Here is a 23,942-nt window from a genome sequence, read left to right as displayed (position 1 = left end):
GGTTTGGAGCTTGCTAAAAGCAGTGAAAGGGTTTTGGATGAGTGATGCATTTACAAACATACTTTTTAGCTTTTTGGAGATTGGTTAGCAGTATCTAATAGCTGGAGTGCGACTAAATTGTAGATCGTGTATTAACAGAAGATAATTGTTTTTTTGCAGCTGCAGTCTGCCATCCGCAGAATCACGCTAGCTCAGAAGGCTGTCCCTGTGCTCTGTGGCAGTGCGCTGAAGAACAAAGGGGTGCAGCCTTTACTGGATGCTATTACTTTGTACCTGCCTGCACCTAATGAGCGTTCATATGAGTTTCTGTAAGTACAGGTAGAAAAGAAGATTCAGAAAAAAAGAAGGAAAGATAAGTAGGAAAACACAAAAGCAGAAAATGAAATATATTAACAAAGCATTCATATTTTTAAAAAATATTTACTGTCTTTAGGTATTAAGTAATAGTAGAGATGTGTGGACAGAAAAATAGACTTGAGTACTGAACCTGCTTTGTTCAGTTCTGCTGGAATTGGATGCATTTATCTCCAAATGTCAAACTAATCTGAGGACATTGTCATTTCACAAAAACATGATCTAGGAATCCTGTTTAGTATTGTCTGAATCACATAACATCTTACATAACATGTCCTATTGGAGGTGGAACTGCTTAGATTATTATTTTTTGATACAAATTACAGTTTTTGAAAATCTGCCTCCACTAACATTGCAGTAAGAAGCATATCACCTCTTAAATGAGTGAAAGTTTAGATAAACATGCGTGTGAGTGGATTAATCCTACAAGTATGCTTTTTGTTGTGCTTTTTATTTTGCAGACAGTGGTACAAGGATGATCTGTGTGCCCTGGCATTCAAAGTTCTTCATGATAAATGTCGTGGACCACTAGTTTTTGTTCGTGTTTACTCAGGTTCATTGAAACCTCAGTCAGCTGTATATAACATTAACAAAAGTTGCACGTGAGTAAAATAGAGGTGTGGTTCTATGTAGTATTGGAATGCCTGTTGAAGTCCTGAGTAACAGAGAATTTAATTTTCAGAGAGAGAATGAGCCGGCTGCTCCTGCCTTTTGCTGATCAGCAGATTGAAATACCATCACTAATGCCTGGCAACATTGCTCTGACTGTTGGGTTAAAACAGGTAATGAAGAATACGGATACTGTAAAGGAGCTTGTTTCACTAGTGTGCTTTCTACTTCTATGATATCATATCTCTGATGTTCTTGATTATGGTGACGTATGTAAACTTGCTTTATTTGAAGTACGTTTAGATGTACTTCCTCCTAAATTTAAATACCACAGTCTACAAATATCAGTAATTGACCTGGAAACTGCAGTGCTGATTGGAAAGGACTGAAAGCTGAAGGTGTATTTTGTTAGGGTTGGGCTTGTATTAATACTGTAACTCTTAAAATACAGTGTAATATCACAAGAGACCTCCTGTGGGGAAGGGGAACGATGGTCTGAATCAGTTACCCAAAAGGAACAGTTTCAAGTTCAAAGAAATGTGTTTTGTGCTTGCTTCTATTAGTTTAATAATTTCTTACTATCTGAATAGGCTGCATGAATCTCATTTACACAGATTTTCTAAAATATAACCAGCTTTAGCATACATTTTGAGTTTGGCGTTGTTTTTTTTTTCACATCACTTCCTTTGTTGATCTCTAGAGTGCCACTGGAGATACCATAGTGTCATCAAAGGCTTCAGCTGTTGCTGCAGCACGCCGAGCTGGAAGGGATGCTGGGGAAAAGAAGAGGTCTGGTAGTGGTGTAGACAGTCTTCTGCTGGCAGGTGTTGAGGTGCCTGAGCCTGTCTTCTTCTGTACCATTGAACCGCCTTCAATGGCCAGACAACAAGGTACAGTGCAGCCACCTAACTGGATGACTTAACAGACTTAACAACCCAGTGATCTAGTATGGTTCTTTCTGGTGTTTTTGTACTGAGGGTATACTTCAGATCATGATTGTCCATATCCTTTGTTACAACTGCATCAAGCAGTAGTGGTACTACTACTTTTCTAGTTTTTGTGTCTAGAAGAGTAGTAGTTCTTCATTTAGAAATAGAAGGGATACTTATTCTGAGTTTTGCTGCAGTTACAGTGGGGGGCTGTACATAGTGTCCGGAGTACAAATAGCCTTGAAATGGGTTTTTTTTTCAGCTGGCACTCTCAGTTTTACTCTATAAATTCTTTATATACCAAGAATTCTCTGTTTCTAGTTAGGGTTCATCTTTGCATCCTTACAGTCCTGTAATCATACTGTCTTTCTCAACAGTAGATGGCTTGGTGATATGACTCTTTTTGGAAATGCCCTTTAAATTCTGTATCTTTGTTCTAACAAAGCTGAGCTTGTTTGGGGGTGAAGAGGAGGAGGGGAAGTACCAGTGTACTGTGACAGAATGGAGTGAGGTAGAAAACAGATTTGGAGCAACATGTCTGCAGGCTGAGCCACTGGGTTATAGGGTGTTACTGATTTTGTGGTGTTTGGATGTTTTAGTTTGCTTTTGTTTGTTTACTTTTGTAGCTTTTCCCCCCAAAGACTGTAAGGTATGATGGATGCAGTCTTGGCTCTTGATTCATCATGCTGCTGCTTTCCTCAGCAGTTAAGATAATGGGGAATCAGAAAAAAACCCCAAAACCATGTATAAAAATGATTTACATTTTCATTTGGACCATTTCATGTTATCTTGAAGTTCTTAGGTATATCATGTAACAGTTGACATTTATCAGTTATTTACTGGCTTCATTAATAATTTGTAGGTTCCAGTCTGTCTTCATAGAAACACAAAATACCACTCTGAAAATAGCATGTATAATAATTAAATTCAAGCACTTTGTAGCACAGTTAATTTGTGGGATAAAATCAGGAATTGCTGGCTACTTGTAATTTGACCTGAATTTTTTGTCAAAATCTATGCTCCTCTAGGATTCTTTTTGCTTGTTTTGAGGAAAGTGATATTTAGACACTTACTCTGATCTTTCAAATAAAATGTTTGATATTTCTGTACAGACTTGGATAATGCATTGAGCTGCCTTCAGCGTGAAGACCCAAGTTTAAAAGTGAAGCCAGATCCTGACACAGGACAAGTAAGATGAATCTTCTATTGCTCATCTTATAACATTATTTTAGAATATTAAGACCACGCTTTAGTTAGTTCATTTGCATATTGAGGTGTTCTTGATTAGAAAGGACTCTCTGAATGTTCCTATGATATGTGTATGAAACTAAAATAGTCTTTGGCACTTGTGCTTTACACAACAGAGGAAGTCAGCCCATGTTCTGCATGTTTTTGACAATTCTGTATTTAAAAAGGTTTGAATTACATAGTCTTTAAGATTAGGTAAGATTATCTTTTTTATGATGAGCACAGTACTGGTAACAACACTCTCACTTAAATGGTGTTTATGTTACATGATTTAGAACAATGTCTAGGGTCCTTAGAATTTGAAGTATTATGGCCATTTGAATTAGAAGCATTTTTAAGAGACAGTTTGAAGCATGCAGGTCATTGCTTAAAGAATTTGTATTAAAACCTGAGTTTTGCATGTTTTTCCACTTCTCTCTTAATTATCATCTCACCAGACTATCCTCTGTGGCATGGGAGAGCTGCACATAGAAATTATTCATGACCGAATCAAACGTGAATATGGAATTGAGACTTACTTGGGACCTCTTCAAATAGCATACAGAGAAACCATCTTAAATGCTGCCCAAGCTACAGGTAAAATGAGTGAATGGAAGGCACATCTTGTTTCTGGTTGTGTAGCTTGATTTACTTTAAATGATATATGAGTAGCTTTCAGATGAATTTTATGTACTATTTTTTTCCTCCCCCTGCAGATATATTGGACAAAACAGTAGGTGATAAACGACACTGTGTAACTGCAGAGATAGAGGTGAGGCCCACGTCAGGAGAAGGGGCAGCAACAAAACCCATCATCAGCTATGCTGAGAATGTCAGTGAAGTACTGCCCAAAGAACTCCAAGGAGCTATAGAAAATGGAATCACAAATTCCTGCATTCAAGGTAAAGGAAATGTTATGATAGCTATACTGGTCTAATATTTTTGTAAGATTCCATTTTCTGGAAGGAAAAACTGCTTGGTAGCTTGAAAAAAAGATAGTGCATATAATGTACAACTAATGTATATGTAAGGTACAAAGGAAAATTACAAAAACTACAAAAAATTCTACTACAAAATTTGCCAAACGTCTTTTTCTCTTTGCCTGGAATGCAAATCAGCATGCCTTTGGTTTGCTTTTAAGGTTGTTGTCTTCTCAGTCACTTAACAGTGAGCTTGGAGTTCTTTTGGTTTATTTTTTAATGTGGTATAAGAGATAAGACATTTACTTCATGACATCATGTAAACCATAGTGATATAACTGAAATGGTTTCATAGGCCAGCATGTATTACACTTCTATTACGGTTACAATACTAATGCATTTTTTAAAATTTCAAATATGCTAAATCCATGAGTTTTCAGTAAAAACTTCACGTAATTGGAAAGTCTGTGTTTTCTAAAGGATTAAAGTGCCCTTGAATAAATTAAAAGTGTCTCTGACTTTTAATTAAAAATAGGAAGTCTTATGTAACTTGTGGACAAAAAACTGCCTTACAGTATTATCAGTAGGTTGTGGATTAACAAAGGAGATTTTAACTACCAGCATGAATTGATTTTTCATATTTGTTCTGTGGAATTCGAAAGCATCTCCCATCTTTGGCTGTAGAATGTCTTAACCATGTGCTTTCTTTATGCTTCTTGAAGAAACTTCAGAACTCTGCTGTCTCCAGCCTGAAATTGATGCCATTAAGTGCTTTAAAAAATAAAAATACCTGGCCATTACTGTTAAAAAAAAGTAATATTTCTTTTCTCAGATGTGGTTCAGGCCTCATATGTAGTCTAAGACAGTTTGGTCTAGTTGAGAGTCCTGGGTTGGAGGTAATCTGCCTTAGGACAGTAGTTTATGAAATTGAATTACCCCTGGAGTTTTGGTTGTGTGTTAGTATCAGGCATTGGGGAAAATACAGAAAATATTCTGTCTTCTGGTTAAAGAAAAGTTTTTCTTGCTTTCTCAAATGATGTCTTGTTAAAGAGACTTGTTTTAGAAAATAAACTGCATTTAAAAATAACTTTTTGGTAATGGTTTTCTGGATGAGTATATATCAGGAGGTTCTGAAAATTATCTGTGCTTTTGGTAAAGAGAGTTAAGAAAAGTATGAGGCTGCATTCCTTTGTCTCTTTTGGTAAAGTTAGTAATGACAAAACCTCTAAATGAGGAACATGACCAGTAGCCACACCCCTGGGGAGAGGACAGGAAAGGAAAGAGCAAAGAGGAAAGTGAGAAACTTCCAGTTAATTCTGAAAAATTTTTGCACACGTCTTAATATTCTGAAAACAAATGGGCTTGGTGGGTTTTTTTTCCCATTTATCTCTTCTTCATGGCCCTACCCAGGACCTCTCCTTGGATTCCCAGTTCAAGATATAGATGTGACAGTGCAATCACTGACAGTGCACCCAGACACGTCGCACACAATGGTATCAGCCTGTGTCTCCCGTTGCTTGCAAAAGGTACAGTGAAACTGTAAGCTTCTCTGAACACAGTAGCATGATCTACTGCTGGGAGAATACATGTGTATCAATGTCTGGTCACTGTTCCTCTTTGCATGCTCTCCTAATGCCCTTGCTGGGGAATTTACAGCTTTTGCAAGTAGAGAGTTTGAGTCAGCTTCAGTGATACAAGTATTTATGTCAATTTTATTTAAAAAAGCCCATAGGAGTACATCAGTATAACTTCCTTCCTTTCCACGTAGGCTTTGAAAAAAGCTGGTATACAAATACTGGAGCCCCTGATGAACCTAGAAATCACAGTAAGTGAAGATCATCTCAGTGCAGCACTTGCTGATCTTGCACAGCGGAGAGGTAATATTCAGGAAATCCAGTCTCGTCAAGACAACAGAGTTGTGGTCGCTGCTGTTCCACTAGCAGAAATGATGGTATGTGATTACCTTAGCAATGATAAAACTGATCTTTTTTATAAGCTTTAAGATATTTGGCTTCAGTTTACTTTTCTTTAGTTATGGATAAGTAAATTTAGAATGGATTTTTTAAATTGTATTTTAATTATTGAAGGTCAGAAGGAAGTGTCCTCAAATTGAGTAGCTTTTTTTAATGCCAAATTCAGATTGCTAAACCAGCTTTAAGCTAGAGAACTAATAAATACTACAAAAACAGTATTATGGAGAACAGTTTTTAAAAAAGATTATTATTGACTCATGCACGTGTTGCAATTCTAATACAGTAATATTGGAAAGTTAACTTACTAGTACACTGCAGTATTTTATTATCTGATACTTTTTTTTCTCTCTCTGTGGTCTAAGCAGCTTCCTGTGCTAACTTATCGTCCCCTTATCCTAACCTAAGTGATGTGTATTCTCCATTTTGTCCAGGGCTACTCAACAGTTTTGCGTTCTCTAACATCGGGCTCAGCAACCTTCACATTGGAGCTTGCCAGTTATCAAGCCCTGAGCAGTCAAGAGCAAAGTGCACTTCTTCAGAGGAGGATGGGGTTGGTGTGATCTTTACCCTCTAGGAACAGTGTTTTCTGTCCTCCTGTTAAATATTTTCGTATGTATGCCTGTGTGTTCATCTGGGACCTACTGGTGATGGCAAATAATGAGTTAGCAGCTGTATGAACTGTCTGAGACTGCTTTTAACTGTCCAGGGAGGGAGGTTCAAGAGACTGCTCTGCTGGCAGAACCTCATGACTGCAAAGCAGTGATGCAACCAAATTTGCTGCTCTGCAAATTCTTATCTTGTGGACATTTGTAATGAGAAGTGATGCACATCGTCTTCACAGAAATGAGCACTAAGTCCACCTTAATGTGCCACTGGGACTGTGTTCCTGATCTAGTAAATAAAATTTGTGGAAGTTTTGTTTATCACTAAAATAACTTTACAGTTTTGGCACTCTGTATTTTGATTTGTTTTCAGCTGTACAAAGGATATGGTTAATAAGCACTTCACATTGTACAACTTACAGGTATTACTTCTACTGGTAGAAACCACTTATGAACCAGAGTTCAGGACTGGGTGTAATTTTTACCTAAGTTTATCAAGTAAGAAATGGATGCTTCTGCAAATCAAGTAAGATCTGTGAAAAAAAAAAATAAGAAAGGCAGTTTTTCCAGGACTAATTCCTACCTACCATCCTGCAGTATGTTAAGAACAGATTTGTTTGTTTACCTTTTTGAATTAGTAAATTAAGCTGTAATGGTTCTGATTTGCTATGGGTTGCAATTGTCTGGTTACCTAGAAAAGGGGCAAGTGATACTTTGAAATAAAAAAGATAGTTTGCTCCAAATTTAAATAATGTCTTAGCTTTATTTTCTTCAACTTTAGAGTGTACGGAATTAGTAACTCTATGGTATCAAGTTTCATGATTTCACACTGAAGAATCCCTACTTTTGAAAGGTTAAAAATGATAATTTTTACTCCAACAAGGCTGTCAAATAATTTTATTTTAAAAGTGAAAATTTTAAGTCTTGATTCAGATATGAAACCACACATACATATCCCCAGAGGCACTTCAGGCTGTTGACAAGAAGTCTTTGCAGCAGTTATGGCCTTCTTGCTTCGTGGGCACAGTATCCAACAAACACCGGTTCGGCTGCTATGCCACGGCTGTTAAAATAAAGCAGAATGGGAATGACTATAATCAAACAACTGGCTGTTTGTGTAGGCAGGAAGAGAGATACTGGCAATCTATTTTAATAACTATATAAACAAAACTACTCCTAGAAAACAACAGATGAGCTATTTAGGGAGTGAAAAAGGGCCCTATTCTACTTTTCACTGAACCTCTGTTTCAATCAGAGGCACAACATATCAGGGCAATCAGGACAACATATCTTTTTATTAAGGTAGTTACTTTCTAACAGGAATTATTCATCCTAAGTCAGCAAAATAGTTTTTCCTTGGACTACTTTCTGTTGCTAAACGTGTGTAACAAGTACAGGGAGTAGTCCTTAGTCTGCCCCTGCATTCTGCATCGCTTATGCCAGCATTAGGAGAGCAGCTGCTGTTATCTGGACCAGCTCCCTTTACAGCAATACAAGTACCAGTGGTAAGGAAGACGATGCAGATGCAGCAGTGGAGTCAACCAGGTCCAGGAACAGCATAGCTTAGTTCACTGTAAAACCCTAATCCTAGTGGTACAGCCACTGTACACTTAACTGCTCAGTAGCAGTGTTTTCCTAGACCCCATCAAGAGATGCACCACTCTGCTAAGTAACAGGACATAAGTTTTGAAATCCCCTTAATATGGTTTTTAACATGTATTTGTCAATTCTCTCTTAACGTATCTATTTTTCTCATGACTGAGGGAGATAGCACAACTTACATACAGCTATTTTCCTCACATGATTATTTTAAGCCAGTTTGAAATAACCCAGTCAAGTCAAAACTTCCAAGTCCTTCAATCACTCTTGATTAAAGAGTGACAGCAAGCTAAACATATACTATATATTCTAAATTAAAGTGCTGTGTCCAGCTCTGGGCCCTCAGTTTGGGAAGGACCTTGAGACGCTTGAGCGCATCCAGAGGAGGCAACGAGGCTGGAGAGGGGCTGGGAACACAAACCCTGTGAGGAACGGCTGAGGGAGCTGGGGGTGTTCAGCCTGGAGAAAAGGAGACTCAGGGGTGCCCTTATCACTCTCTACAACTCCCTGAAAGGTAGCTGCAGTCAGGGGGGGTTGGTCTCTTTCTCCAGGCAGCAACTGACAGAACCAGAGGTCACAGTCTCAAGCTGCACCAAGGGAAATACAGGTTGGATATTAGGGAAAAGTTTTTTACAGAAAGAGTGATAAAGTTCTGGAATGGCCTGCCCGGGGAGGTGGTGCAGTCACCGTCCCTGGATGTGTTTAAGAAAAGACTGGATGTGGCACTCAGTGCCATGGTTTAGTTGAAATGTTAGGGCTGGGTTGGACTCGATGATCTTTAAGGTCTCTTCCAACCTAGTGATTCTGTGATTCCAACAGATAATTATGCTAAGACATCTTCATGAACATGAGTAGAGAGCTTGAGTTTCAAGTGCTGACTATAACTGCTGTTGTATCCTGTTCTTTAAAGAAATTATTTGTATCTAACTTTGAACTACTACCACACAGAGTGGACATTTTCTGTGAGTTGTCATAAATTTATGTAGAGAAATAAAATGATATGTTTCATGCTTGTTGCAGTTCAACTATTCAGCTCTCTGACTGTATACCTCAAAAGTGGAGTCAAACTTGGACTTAAAACCTAGAAATCACTCATAGCTGCTGCTGTGAATGTACAAAAACAACATTAGCAATAAACAACCAGTAACTTGTTTAGGTACTTTCTAGGAAAAGAACTGGGAGAAGAATGTGTTATGACTACTGTAAACAAATCAGTACATACATGAATTAAAATTTGTCATGGACTGCTTATCTACCCCTTTCAGCCCCTAAAGTAAGGCAATACCTGAAAGGATAGCTTGCCCAAGCTCAACTCTCATGCAAACAGCCCCAATTGATTACCTGCTGCAGGTCTTTAATTATTATTTATAACAAATAAGTAACCACCTTTTTTTTTTTCAGAAGTCTGCTCTTCCTTCTGTCAGTGTACTCCTCTCACATACACTCTTTAATATAATTTTTGTCTGAAAGAAGTTAATCATGGTGTTCATTTTTCCTTTACAGGAAAGAGAAACACAGAAGAGTCTTAGTATTTCAGTGAAAAAAGTGAGTTCTGAAAATTTTAGTTGCAAAACTGTCCAGAGCTCCTGTCTTAATGTGTCTGTCTTCCTCTTCTGTCGATACAAAATCAAATGGGATTGCCTTTACAGTCAGGTTAAACTGCTAGCTCTCTTCCCTTCATCTCCAGGCCAGCAGTTTATGCCTGTACCTTTATTCTATTTGTTATAAAACCAAGATACACAGTACCTACTAAATCTTACCGGAGCATGCGGCATCGGTGATTAGTTAGCCTATTGTAGGCATCCTGCAAGTTGGTCACATTGCTGCTGCTCCAGAGTCTTTCCCCAACAGCACTTGCTCGAGGCCTGCAAAGGTATACTAAGTTTTAGAGTAGGTATGATCTATAACCAAGAATGGATAATTTTTTTTTTAATACCAGGTCTAATACCTCAATATCCAGAAGCATTATTTTTCATAGCTGCTTAGGTCCAGCACAAAGCACTGTTAGCAATAGCATACAGTCCTGTGGGATTAATTAATGCTTCTTATAGCTGGTTTCTTAAAATCTAAAGATAAAGCAGTCCATACCATAATCTTGGTGTCAGGTTAGTTGCATCCACGAATTCTCCCCACAGGCAAGCTTCTCCACCTATTAAAAGTTTCTTCTGTTCTTCAGATCCTGAATTCAAACCAGAAAGTGAACATTCTTCTCTGTCCAGAAGATGGGCATATATCAACAATTAGATAGGACTGATGTTCAGTTGTTTTCATATAAAATACCTGAGCTATACTGAGCATTCACTTACATTTTGGCAGTCTTGTTACTGAATGGGAGAACCACCAAGCCATTTGCCCAGAGAAGCTATTTCTCTGCTCTGTCAGAAAGGATTTTACCTTTTATGCTCTGAAGAGATTCCTTAGCTTTTTAACATTCCTCAGAGATTTAAAACGTGATGGAAACTGTTCATTCTATCACATGGAGAACATTCCTTGAAAAAATTATTTAGTCAGGTATTGAGCTCTAAAAGTCTGAGAGCTCCCTTGCACAAAATGAAAGCCCCATGGAAAGCATAAGACATTTGTATCAACTTTAGATACAAAGTTTAAGGGAAGAGAACGTCTTTTTCTAGACTAGTTTAACAATCAAGTAAATAACAACAAATTCAGTGTCAATCTATGAACAGCCATTTTGCACAACTCTGCTCCTAAAGCATCTGCCCACCTAGTCCAGCATTCTATCTTATGCAAAACACGAGTATCAGATGCTTGAAGAAGGTAATACCTTTCCCTGTGCGAAGTGCAAAGTTCCTTTTTTTTAAAAGTGTTTTTCAGAGTTCTAGCTAACCATAATTCCTTTGATGGTACTATAATCACAGTGATGGAATGGCCACTCTAAACAGCCCTATTCTTTGCATTCACACTGTATATAAACCAAGGAGTTTCACGCACAGAACACACGTATAAAAAAATGACAAACCAGGGAAGTTAAGTGGTTCAACACTGTAGTATTTCTTCCAGTCTTGCCCATAACTAATGTAGTCTAAGTACCACGGTGCTGACAGAACAGCAGTGAACCCAGCTCCTGTGACCCTACTCAGTTCACGAGCGTAGTTATTTGCCATCCACACTTGAACTACGGTGTCCGGTTTCAGCTAAAAGAGGAAAAGACAAACTAACCAACTTAACCAAAACTACTAATGGCAATCCTAATTGCATTGCTGTTATCAAGGAAAAGGACCATGACTTTCAAAATTCTCTATTTTGTTTCAAAGAGGAACATTTTGGAAACTACTTCTTGTCATCCCTCCCCCCTCCCTCCCGGTCTAAAGCTGATTAGCTTTTTGCTGGTTTTAAACACTCAGCTAGAGTGAAGCCTAGGTTATGCTATAGACAGTTAATGCTCTAAGAGGATTCTAACAAGCACCACGTATCTGACCAGCTGTTAAATGCTGAGTATTTGGTGTTACTAGACCAGACACATAGTTACATGAGACAAAAAAAAAAAAAAACCAAAAAACCAAAACAACAACAACAAAAAAAACTCATAGAAACTTCTCCACCCTTTACTCAGATGTTTTAAACCTATTAACTGTGTTCACCTTTAAAGAGCACTTCAATGCTGGTGTTCCTGTTTCACCTATTACATATTCAACAAATGATGATTTCAAGGGATTGAAATTACCCACAGCTGGGGAGACTTGCTAATGTCAGCAGACTCTGCTTTAACCCATAAGAGACAAAGCCAGATCTACTTAATAGTCTGCTCTGGAAGCCTCATTGTGGTGTTATGCAAGAGTACCTTACTAATTTTCCCATCTTACTTGTGCTTTGTGATCAAAGACTTCTTGCCAGACCATTTGTCCTTTTTTGTAGGAGGAAACAATGTCCAAAATGCTAGAATTTAGAAATAAGATCAGGTTTGTTAACTTCAATGAGATAAGTAGAAGCACTCAAAGTAGCAACATTTTCTACCCCAAGGCATATCAGACCTTTCCCACCACTGCACAGGGGACCACGAAAAAGCAGGTTGTTCTGGTTTCAGAATCATGCTTGCAGAGCATGTTCTACCACGTAGAACAATGGGCACATGCATTAACACAAACCAGCAATTCATACAGTGACTAAGTGATGGGTGACTAAGTCCCCGTTATTTAAGGAGAGAAAGAAGTGTCTGCAAAAACTTCCTCCCCACCCTTGTGCTGACACTACTGCAGATACCTATTTCAAGACACCCAATACTAGCTTACATATCCATGCTGTGTCCAACATTTTAAAGCCATGAACTTCAGACCTGGTATTTTAAAATAAAGTAGATAGTTCCAAATATGTGGCAATTTTTCAAAATAATATGATAGATACTAAGTCAGCTTCCATATCTGCACCCCAAAGCTACCCTCTAATAATGGCTGTGAAAAACTGAAGCAAGAATTAAAAAGTCAACATACTTCTGAACATAGTAAGATTCCAGTTTAGCATAGTCAATGCCAAAACCTTGCTTCTTCATGAACTCTTTCACCTCAGGGTTAGATTTCCTAAAATAATAACAAGAAAAAATGTTTAAAAAAAGATTATTTTTTTATGTCTTAAATCAGATTTCCCAATAATTTCTACCTATACACAGCACACTAACTGGTGCCTTAGCATGCCACAGCCTGGAACACATTGCAGAGCAGAAGCAGCAGGTTAACATGACTTAGATATTTTGAGAGTTTCATCCAGATTTGAAATAAAGCCAGCAGACCTAATCTCAGGTAAATCTGGAGGAGTCCCTGTTCTGAAGCGGTCTGTGGCAGGCTGCCTCCTAAGAGCTTTGGGGTTCCTACCATCTCAGCTACTTTGTGCCAACGTTATCAGCAGTCTGAGAACTCAACAATTTTGTGTTTCTACCACAAAAAGCAAACCAACATTTCTGTGCTACAGCATTTGCCAGTTTTTCTTCTCTATAAAAATTAAATAATGTCCTGAGTGTTTGGATTTGATCTTTAAAGATAATGTAGCAATACTAACTAGATCAATTTGAATACTCATCAAAATGCTCCAAATCCGTTATTATTAGTTAGTCTTTCCATAAGAAAGACTCCAAAATATTCAACATCCACAACTGAATTAAGAACACCATTAATACATGCTATACTTCTAATACAAACACATATGAATCTGTTTGGTAATTCTTACTGTTACCTGATTTTCTGGTGGGCAGAACTCAATATAAACACCTACTTTAACACAAACAATTTAAATTATAATTTTCTTATCTAATATTTTTCTAACATACTAGTCCTCTGTCCCGCCAGGGTAGGAGGACTAGTATTCTAAATCCTTTAGAATACCTGAATATTTATGGAACTACAAGTCAAAGCAAAATTCTGCACATCGGTTGCTTTTTGAGGATCACAAATGATCTGCCTGTAAATTGTTACAGAGGTAGGAGTGAAGATCTTTTGGTTATGCTGTGAAAACTATCTTATGCAACTGAGTTGCAGATGGACAGGTTTAGGAGGCACTAGGTATTTGTTCCTTGAATTGTCACCATACCAACAACTGAAGTCCACTTCATCTCCTCCCAAATGAATGAATTCATCTGGAAATACACTGCTGATCTCCTTAAAAAACTTAGTCATGAAGTTGTAAGTTGTATTCCAAACAGGATTTACAGGTCCAAAGGACCCAGTTGGCTGTCCTCCATTGTAACAAGGAGTGAGAAGATCTTTTTGACCTAATAAAAACAATTAATAGATGATACTCAGTTTCATATTGCTATGCTAACTTTGCTAGCAGGGAGAAGCAGTTAGTCACATTAAAAAGGTAAATATTCATTACCTAAATGCTCACCTATTTTAAATATAACCATATAGAGGCAGGATGAAATAAAACAACTTGTAAAAGGCTGAAAAACCCTCTAACTGGCAGTCAGGATTCTGACTTTCAGATCTATGATTTCACACAACCTTACATATGTAACACGTCACAATACCTGGAAAACAGCATTTGGATAACTACTTCAACAAAAGAAAAGCCTTTAATACACATCAGAAGAAAGCCAGTTAGAAGAAAGCCAAACATAATGAATATGCTTCAGAGGCTTCTCTTTTTATTACTCTGGGTTTTTAACACCTAAGTCAGTGTGAGGTACATAGCTCAAGGTAGAATGATGTCTGAAGCAGAATCTGTACCCTTGCACACACATCTAGCATAGAACATGTTTCTTCATTCATTTTATTTCCTGTAACCTGTAAAGGTCATGACATCACTTAATGCCTCTTCCTTACCTCTTATCAAGGACCTTCCAAAGCACTTTATTGGTTAGGCTTTAAAAAATTAATTTTTTTGCTACTACTTACCACAGTTTCTTAACAATTAATACTTTCTTGGGCATACCTTTTCCCCAAGACTGTGTGTGTCCTGGTGTATCAAACTCCGGGATAACTCTGATGCCTCTTAACCGGGCATACTCAATCACCAGACGGACATCAGTAGGAGTATAGATGAGATTAGAGGAGTATGCCCCCTGTAAAATATTCAAATTTTGAGACAACACACTATACCAGCAGATCACAACATTTGAACGGAAGTATTTTAACTTAGACTGAAGAGCAGTTTTACAAGTCGGCTGTGGTTTATCAACTGCACAGACATAACTTTTCACTTAACTTGTGGAGAGGAAAAAAACCCCACCAAAACAACAAACTCAAAACACTAAGACAGATTGCCTTAAGGAGACCTTCCTTTCCTCCTTAGCTTGCAGTTACTGAAGAACGCAGAAAAGCTAGTTTCTTTTCCTTCAGAATTTTGAAAGATATGGTTCTCAATTCTTCTGTACAGAGGCAAGTTATTTTTGCCCATTAGCTCTGAAATATAGGGCCCTCACTACATAACATACAAGACTAATGGAAAAATTCTGCCAAGTCAGAAAGAACTCCCAGCACCTCTGCTTCTTGGTTTTGTGTGTGACTAATTTAGCATCAGGATGTGTTTCTTTCGTGACACTAAATTTGAGTGTAATTGCACTCCCACACAGCCAACAAATGTGACAATGACCCAGATTACTACATTTTGGTGAAACAGATACCTGCCAAAGATGCTCTTCATGATTAATAGCACCTTAAGCTTTTGCTTATCTGAAAATGGTTTCCACAGCTGAGTTACTCTATAAAGGAAACAGTAGACAATAAGCCTTTCAAAGAGAAGCTTGTTGAGACAAAGACCATCTCCCTCTCTCTAGCTGTCAGTGGGATATATGACAGAACTCTAGTAGAGTTTGCTTTTACCACAAAAAATAATCTGACTGCACTATGCAACATCTACAATTTTTGAATTATAAAATTCTTCACAGCATCTACTCTAGCACTGCCAACATAATTTTCATGAGAGTCAGATTCTAGCAGGCCTTTTTAAACAGAATCACAAATCTTGGACTTAGGCTTAGTCTACTTAACTATTCTTAACTACATTTGATTTGGCTCCTATTGTACTGTGACTGAGCAAGAACCTAATGGTGGCTCTCACTAATGTAACAAAGCTTACTATGTGTCTAGAAATAAAGAGACACATTCCACTGTATTCACTTCAGGAAATAACCTTGCACTTTTGGATCTCTTACAGACATGATGTGTTTTGTAAGGATAATATTACTATTGTAGTGGTGCTAAGAGCTGGCAGGAAAATATCTCACATTTGTTTGAGTGGCAGAAGCCAACCAATTTAAAGAAATCCAACAACAGAAATCCAAGCAGTGTTCACTACTTATTTGCTTATTAGTGTTCACTACTTATACCATTAGTGTTTGAAGGCCTGCAAACACTGAGGATCATTCAGAAAATTTGCACAGAAGAGTAAAGGCAGTAATTTACCCTGTATCCAAAAGAAGACTTAAAAATGGTCCACATAGAAACTCAGGCAGGATCCTAAATATGGACTTGCTGGTTACTGGTGCCATGGTACTGTTTCACAGTCAGCCAGAGCAGATGCACTCAAGCATTGGTTAACTCTGCATGTTATTTCCACTAAATATGTGCCAGATTTCTGTTATTCTATACTGCTCCAATGATGTTCACTCACCTTATCACTTAATTCAGGGAAATAAATGCTCTGGTAAGGGAAGGACTGATCATCTACTATATGCCAGTGGAGAACATTGAACTTATTAAAAGCCATGGCATCCTGTAAGAAATAACACAATAGAGACTGGTTAAACACTTCATTCTCACAGAAAATCAATGCAAAAAAGTGGTCTTGTCCCAGCATATCCCATATGCCTAGAGCAACAACTAAGAAAGAAAAAAACCTCAACCAAACCAAACCACTCAAGAAACCAACCAAAAGTCACCAACCCCCCACCCAACGAACCAAAAAAGTATTCTATGTTTCATTTAGTAGCACATACCTCTACTACTCCACCCCTCTGTAATCTATTTTCACCACTGCTGTCAACAAACTCTTCATTTGACCCCCATTCTACCAGCCTGTGTAGTATGAACTGCCATGAACACTTAGGAATTTTTTCCACTTCAGAACACGTACCCTGGGATTAGCTCAGTGTTTACAGCACTCTGCTACACCAAGGTCACAGATTTGACCCTCATGGATCATTCATTTAAAAGTTGGACTTGATGATCCTTCTGGGTTCCTTCCAACACAGATGTTCTGTGGGTTATTTTCTATGCACCATCAACTATTTCAGCTTACAGAAAAGCTTATACATTTATAACTTAATACTATGGATTTGAAAACAGAACAGCATGAGAGTTTCCTACTACATCGTACATCCCTTCTCACTAGTGACGTCTGCAGAATCTTTTTCAAATGCATACAAATAAACTAAGCGTTTTCCCTGCAAAAGACAGTGCTTCTTTTATGCTTTCATTCATAACAGTGTCAGTACTTCCTTTTTTTCACCTTGAAGATGATCAAGATCAATGTTTACACACTTATTTTAGAATTATGACTCCAATTGGACAGTTACACACATACCTTGAGTTATGCTGGCTTGTTAGTCACTCGCAGGGTGTGCTGTGAGCAGACCAAATAAGTATTTACATCGTTCATGACTGACAGCAACACAGCTGCTCCCAAGCCCTTGCTACACTACAGTTGTTTTTCCCACCCATTCCTCTCATTTTTTCACCTAGGTGTATTTAAGGAGGTGATAAAATCTCTTCAGGAACTCCCACCAAATACAAAGGAAGATTTATATCTTGTCTATTCCCTAGATTTATTTTATCTGTTTCATTACACTGCAGAAGTTTTAATTGCCATGTCTTCATGCATTTCTAACCAAGACCATCCTTCAACATAAAAAATTACATCTCTGGACCTTCAATCCACCGACCCCTTCCTCAAGAACAATGCTGTTTCTAGAAATACAGTACAGTTGAACACAAACAAGAAATCAACTTGAACTGCTGCCCTAAGTATCTAATCACCACATGTCAGAGAAGACATTACTGATGCTTTTTATTAATTGAGATTCAAGCAGGCACAGAGCTGGGAAGAAAAGCATACTTCTTAAACCACCAAACATCATGAAACATAGGTCTAATAATGTATTAGAGACAGACAGGCAATTTAAGGAAAGAAAGCAGAAAAGCAGCAGTTACAGAAACACAAAAATAGTTAGAAATGCAAGTCTCTTTGGACATCTCTTTTAGACAAGACGAAAAATATCGACACAAATATTTGAGGCTTTGAAGCACCCTCTGTTGCAAATGTAACACTACACAAGCATTACTTGCTGAACAGGCGTTGACCTTGAATGTGAAAACAAGGTGGTAAATACCTAAAGGACAAGTTCTGAGCATAGCTCGAGAATGACCTCAGAAATTAAAGACTGTTTTTACCTGCACTCTTTCTGCCTATCCTATACCTATTTTTCAAAGTTCTGCAACATGGAGGGGAAATTTCAAGTATTATTTCATCTTGGAGAAGCAAGACAGAGACAAGACAGGAAACTGCCTGTTCCTTCACTTCAATCAACTAAATAATCCCTCCTACAAGGACTTCAACAAAAAAAAAGGGGGAGTGCAAAACAGTAAAAACCCCATCTTTGGCTGCTAAGCTTATACAAATACATCACCTTTCCATCAGGGCTGGAGTACATTAATTCTTAATGCGCTTGCTTAAGCTTTTTGGAAGAAGTTTTGTTTGGTTTTATTGGTTAGTCTTGGCTTATTATTCAGTAGCTTCCCATGAACATTTCAAATTTCCTCCCTTGCTCTGTAATACTTAATTACTGGTTTGCACTTACCAGCCTAAGAAAGGATTACCTAAGCCTGCTGCTGGACTACCAAAGTCTGCTCCAAAAGACTGGAGTTCTCCTGAAATCACTGGCACTGAAGCAAGGTGTCCCTTGTATTGCTTGATGACAGTCAGACATTTCAAAACATGCTTCCAAGATATCATGAATAAGCGGGTTTAGGCATCAGAAAATACAGAGAATCTGAGGCACCACAAATACCAGTCCCCGTCAGAGAGACAATAATCACCGTGTCTGCCCACTTGACTCCTCTCCAGTCTATGTTCAGACCTTTGCTTAGCAAAGTTCACTCTGTCCTTTTACAGTCAGACACAAGAGATAGGTTCTTCTTTTATACCATCTCCAGTTGCTACCTCCTTCAGGAGCCAAAACACAACAAAAAGCCTTTATTATTAATGATATAAAACTGCCTACTTACCAGGTTTGTAAGAATAGATTTCAATGGTAAATAATGCCTTGAAGTATCTAATAGGACTCCTCTATGAGCAAATCTTGGGAAGTCATTGATTTCAGATTCATTGACAAGAAACTATGAGAACAAAATTTAAAAATTAGAATTTTATATTAATTTCATATTCATTTCAAACAGTAAGTACTTTTTCTTTTTCAGAAAATGATTCTTGGAAATATGTAATAAACTGAAATGTTGCTGAATGAAACTGATCTGCTCAGTCTAGAGAAGCACCCAGTTACCAGGACAGTGGATTTAGTTAATAGCCATACTTACACTTCCATAGTCATCTTCATGAACCAACTGGCTGAAGGTTTCCAAACCTGGACAAATACCCAAGAAAGGGATCTCAATTACAGCCCAGTAATTCCCCTTAAAATTTTAGTTACAAACAGCACAACTATGTACAGGCATTCATCTAGCTAGAAAGAATGCTTTGTAGTTGAGTTTCTCTCTCTTTAGCACAGTTCCCTTAATTGCTCAAGCATCACCATTTAAAAATTCTGGAGAGAACCATTCAAATTCTCTATTATGCAGATACTGAATACCTGTGCTACCGCTCAGCTGCAGCAGATTAATCCCTAAATAGTAAGAAAGTTACTGAGAGTAAGGTGGGAATCTCTGGTCCTGTTGTACATCTATTCCTGTAATTTCTGGAACTGGTGAAATTTCTAATTCAGCATGAAAAATCTGTTGATTAATAGGTAACTAATATATAGACTTAACATTCCAGTAAAAACAGCAGACTAAAATGTCAGGATTGTTATTCTTTGTGATTGTGATGCGTTCAGCATCTCCACTTTATAGGTGTAGTCAGAAAATAATCTGTTCACACTATAGTTTAAAAAGCTTTTTGTTGGTCTGGCTTATTTCAGGTACAGCAAGCATATGCTTGCAGTGTGCCACTGGATCTGAGATGCTGAGCATCTGGACCAAGGGTCTAACTGATAAACATCTGAGTATCCTTCCGGCCCTCATTCATTACTTCCAATGAAGTAATGAATGAGGTGAGGGCAAGGCCCAGTGATCAGCTGGTTCTTGGTCTGCCATGAAGTTTGTATAAACCCTAAACAAATAGCTCAATGTGAAAAGCATCAGCTTACCTCTTAAAGCACCCCATACCTCAGGAGCTTTCAGTATAGCCACAGGTTCAGTTACAGTTAAATGATCTAAAGAAAAGAAAAAAAACAAAACCCGCTTACTCTTTAAAAAATAATGAATTGCAAGGACAATGCCAAAAGGCATTAAAAAGATTCTTCAAGTGCAACATCTCCCTTTGTGTATTAAATTCCAATCAATCCTGCTTTTAATGGTGATAGCATGCAATTATTTTTCATCTCTGTTTTCCTGTGAATCAAGCTGTTGCACTGTTCAGACAGTCAACAGCTCATCAGAAAGAAGGTAAAAGAAGTAAGGTGCTTAGTAAGAGCAATGCTAAAATATTGTACATGAGCCAGAATTCCAGCAAAGTTTAACCCAATTGACTTAAAACTTAACACACTATATTTTTGCATTTAAGACATGCGTGATAAAGGCTGGGTGCCTAAGCCAAACTTCTCATAATTATGAAAAGTTTACTTCTCCTTTTACCTCCTTTCATATAGTTAATGGTTTCATATTTTTTTAAGATAAAAGTTGTCATATAATAATATTGTCAGGTGCTTACTATTATTAAAAAAAAATTACTAATCAAAATATAGAATCACAGAGTATGCTGAGTTGGAAGGGATGCATCAAGATCATTGAGTCCAACTTCTGGCCGTGCACAGGACACCCCCAAGAATCACAGCATGTGCCTGAAAACACTGTTCAAATGCCTCTTGAAATCAGTCAGGCTGGTGCTGTGATCACTTCCCTGGGGAGCCTGTTCCACTGCTCAGCCACAGCCTAGGTGAAGAACCTTTTCCCTGATATCCAGCCTAAAGCTCCCCTCCTCAGCTTTCTGCTGTTACCTCAAGTCCTGTCACTGGTTATGAGAATGAAGGGATCGGGACCTTCCCTTCAACCTCCCCTTGTGAGGACCACAATGAGGTTTCCTCTCAGTCTCCTTCAGGCTGAACAGAACAAGTGACCTCAGCTGCTCCTCACACAGATTACTCTCAAGCCCCCTCACCATGTTTGTGGCCCTCCTTTGGACACTCCCCCATAGTTTTGTATCTCTCTTACACTGTGGCACCCAGAGCAGCCCCCAGCACTCGAGGTGAGGCTGCCCCAGAGCACAGCAGGACAATCCCCTCCACTGCCTGGCTGGCCATGCTGTCCCTGATGCACCTAAAGGGTGCCATGTCACCCTCTTGACCTGAGCACCGGTATCGAGGCAGTAAGATGAAGCACGGTAAGTAAAATGAAGAATGGTACTTGAAGGAATCCATAAGACTCTTCCCTGAAGTTGAGTACTGCAGTACAGTACAAAGTACTAATGAAAAAAGAAAGCTAAAATAAGTTTGGTTTCAAATTTAAGGTGATTTAGTAGATTTTTGAGAAGAAACAAATATATTTTAAGTATTTTTAAAAATCATATACATATATATGCATAAAAATATACTACATCTATAGATTTATATTATTATTCAAAATCAAAGCAATAATTGCACATCTGAAAGAGCAGAGAAAAAAATCAAGAGGTTGAATTACTGTAAAATGATTTACATAATCTGTGCCAGTATGAAAGAATGGTTGGCTACAATTTACACAGTTCAAACATTTATCTAAACTACCAGAGAAAAGCCATTTAGCGACATGAAGAAAGTACCTCAAGCGTCCATATTAACCTAAGAACTGATTACACGTACTGGATGTTTGGGGTAAGAAAGAAAATTTAGAAGACTACTGCAATCTCCACAGGTAAACTGTAGGGAAAATGTTTGTTTACCCTAAATAAAATAAATAAATTGTCAAGGATTTATTTCCAACACAGCAGGTTTGTTTGGGTTTTGTTTTTTTTCCCTGAACAAGTATCATACCTTAGAGGAACTTGGAAAGTGTTATAATACTCGAAACATTTTGCACAAACAGGTAAGCAGGCAGGAGGGGAGATAACCTGTACTCTGATTACATATCCAATACTCTTGCCACAGGACAGGGACTAACTGGTCCATACTATCTTTATTGATAAGCCAGACCACCAAATAACCAGTAACAGCATTTTTCAGAATCTGTATCCTCAAAAAGCCCATTAAAAACCAGGAAATTAAAACTTACTGAAGCCTGGAATGCTCGGCGTATTATATGAAGAAAACACGTTATTTGTAACAGAAAACTTATTTCTTAAACCACTAGTAAAAAAACTGCTTGCTCTAAAGAATGCAACCTGAAAATCACATGGTCTGACAGATTCCATGATAAGAACCAGCTTTGATTAAAATCTTAACTTCACAAACAAGCTCAAAGTTCAAATAATAATAAAGCAGCACAATAACCTGTCAGAACAATGTCAAGAGCATTAGCATTTTTGCTCTTATGTCTAATTTGCATTGAAAGATATTATAAGTTTGCACATAAAAACCAAAGTCTTTGGCTATATGTTCCAAAAGGATTGAGTAAATTTAATATCAGTACATTCTTTCACAACTCAGGTAGAATTAATCCTGCTGCAGGATGTATGACTTGAGATTAAAAGGATCTTTTTTCTAAGGATCTGTATCCTGGATACCAAACAACAGAAGATTATCTTAAAACAGGTCTAGATTAACTGAATATGTTGACTTTTGTGTTAGCCTGTCCAGACAAAAAGCAATATTACTGCTCAATCTTATTTCTGTTAAGGAAATTGTCTGGTGATTAATACATTAATACTTAGAGTACTTCTCCACTCTGGACTTTAGTCACAGAACTAAAGAAGCACAGAAAAATAAGTCCAATATAAACATCATGTTTTTAAATCCTTTCTTGCATCTACACATAGAAAGGAAATGGATTTATAGGACTGCAAGATGAATAACAAGTTCAACAAACACTTTCTGGTTTTCCTGGAAAAACAGGAAATACCATGTACATATCTCAGTGTAAGTAGCTTCAATTTAAATGCAGTCACTTCTTAGGAGATGGTAAGCAGTGACAGCCTTCTCTCAATAAATACCCTGTACTGAAAGGGATCATCTCCTGACTATGCACAAATCTCACCAAAGATAACCGGCTACTGCATACTGTAGTATCTCTGATTCCTAATGACAGCTGCTAGAAAAAAATAGTAGCAGTTAAGTGATCTGTACGATAGCTGAACTGCAAAAATCACAGGCGAGCTGCACCATTCACTATGGGCTGAGATTGCCCACAGTATCAAGAGCAAGAATTATCTTCTGGTGTCCACTGTTGTGAAATGTTTTTGCAGGCTTCCGAGAGCCTTTGCTTCCCAGTTCCTTAAAAAAACCACCCCAAAACCGGCTGACTTCTACAGCGGACACGTGATAGGAAAGCAAGCGCGTAACGGTGCCGCCGAAGCCGGGGAAGGAGGGGCGCGGTGAGCGGCGAGCGGGTACTCACAGGCCTCGCTGGAGGCGAGCTGCGGGTGCCTGTCACAGCCAGGGTCCCCCGCCTCGATCACCACCTGCAGCTGGAACAGCTCGGGCTCCGCTCGAGCAGCCAGCGGCCTGCGGCCCCACGTCCGCCGCCGGGAATGCCCGAATATGTACTCATAGTACCTGCCGGGGAAGCAGAGGCGCCGGCGGGGCCCTGAGGCAGCTGCTCCCGTTCCTGGGCCGCCGTTGCAGCACCCCGGCCCCGCCGTCGCTCACCTGCGGAAGGCGTCCTGCAGCAGCCCGCAGCTCGGTCCTGCCGAGGAGCCGGCGCCATGCACCAGCTGGAAGCGGCTGGGCGCTAGTTGCAGCTGGAGAGGATACGTGCGGACCCACTGCGGCAGCGGCCACAGCGAGTTCTCGGGGACGGCGTCTGCCGCCAGCTCCCAGCCGGACGGCTCCGGCTCGGCCTCGTTCCACGGGACGCCGTGGCGGAGGCTGGTGCTCACCAGCACGGCGGGGACCACGACGAGCCCCAGCAGCAGCCCAGCCAACCCCATGGCTCTGCCCAT

The 23,942-nt window shown here is 38.8% G+C and overlaps 2 protein-coding genes across 3 annotated transcripts in view; one reads left to right on the top strand and one right to left on the bottom strand.

The window, feature by feature from the left end:
• Positions 1–8,084, top strand: part of GFM2 (GTP dependent ribosome recycling factor mitochondrial 2) — an 18,510-nt gene extending 10,426 nt beyond the window's left edge. For both annotated transcript variants that reach the window (XM_058824318.1, XM_058824317.1), the window contains 10 exons: positions 160–308; positions 816–956; positions 1,037–1,136; positions 1,664–1,853; positions 3,005–3,081; positions 3,578–3,716; positions 3,836–4,021; positions 5,450–5,565; positions 5,808–5,990; positions 6,444–8,084. In XM_058824318.1, the coding sequence (XP_058680301.1) occupies positions 160–308; positions 816–956; positions 1,037–1,136; positions 1,664–1,853; positions 3,005–3,081; positions 3,578–3,716; positions 3,836–4,021; positions 5,450–5,565; positions 5,808–5,990; positions 6,444–6,572 (1,410 nt within the window). In that variant the 3' untranslated portion in view covers positions 6,573–8,084. The remainder of the gene's footprint in view (positions 1–159; positions 309–815; positions 957–1,036; positions 1,137–1,663; positions 1,854–3,004; positions 3,082–3,577; positions 3,717–3,835; positions 4,022–5,449; positions 5,566–5,807; positions 5,991–6,443) is intronic.
• On the bottom strand, positions 7,374–23,942 carry HEXB (hexosaminidase subunit beta). The gene is made up of 14 exons (XM_058824319.1): positions 23,650–23,942; positions 23,399–23,556; positions 20,020–20,085; positions 19,193–19,239; positions 18,884–18,994; positions 16,272–16,373; positions 14,592–14,721; positions 13,749–13,929; positions 12,659–12,745; positions 12,035–12,107; positions 11,191–11,365; positions 10,302–10,392; positions 9,974–10,078; positions 7,374–7,677 (listed from the first exon to the last, which is right to left on the bottom strand). The coding sequence occupies exons 1-14, from the start codon at positions 23,940–23,942 to the stop codon at positions 7,614–7,616; spliced, it is 1,683 nt and encodes a 560-aa protein (XP_058680302.1). The 3' UTR covers positions 7,374–7,613.

Source organism: Ammospiza caudacuta, chromosome Z (assembly GCF_027887145.1).
Source record: "Ammospiza caudacuta isolate bAmmCau1 chromosome Z, bAmmCau1.pri, whole genome shotgun sequence".
NCBI classification, from domain to species: Eukaryota; Metazoa; Chordata; class Aves; order Passeriformes; family Passerellidae; genus Ammospiza; species Ammospiza caudacuta.
This window is presented reverse-complemented; position numbering and strand designations above follow the sequence as displayed.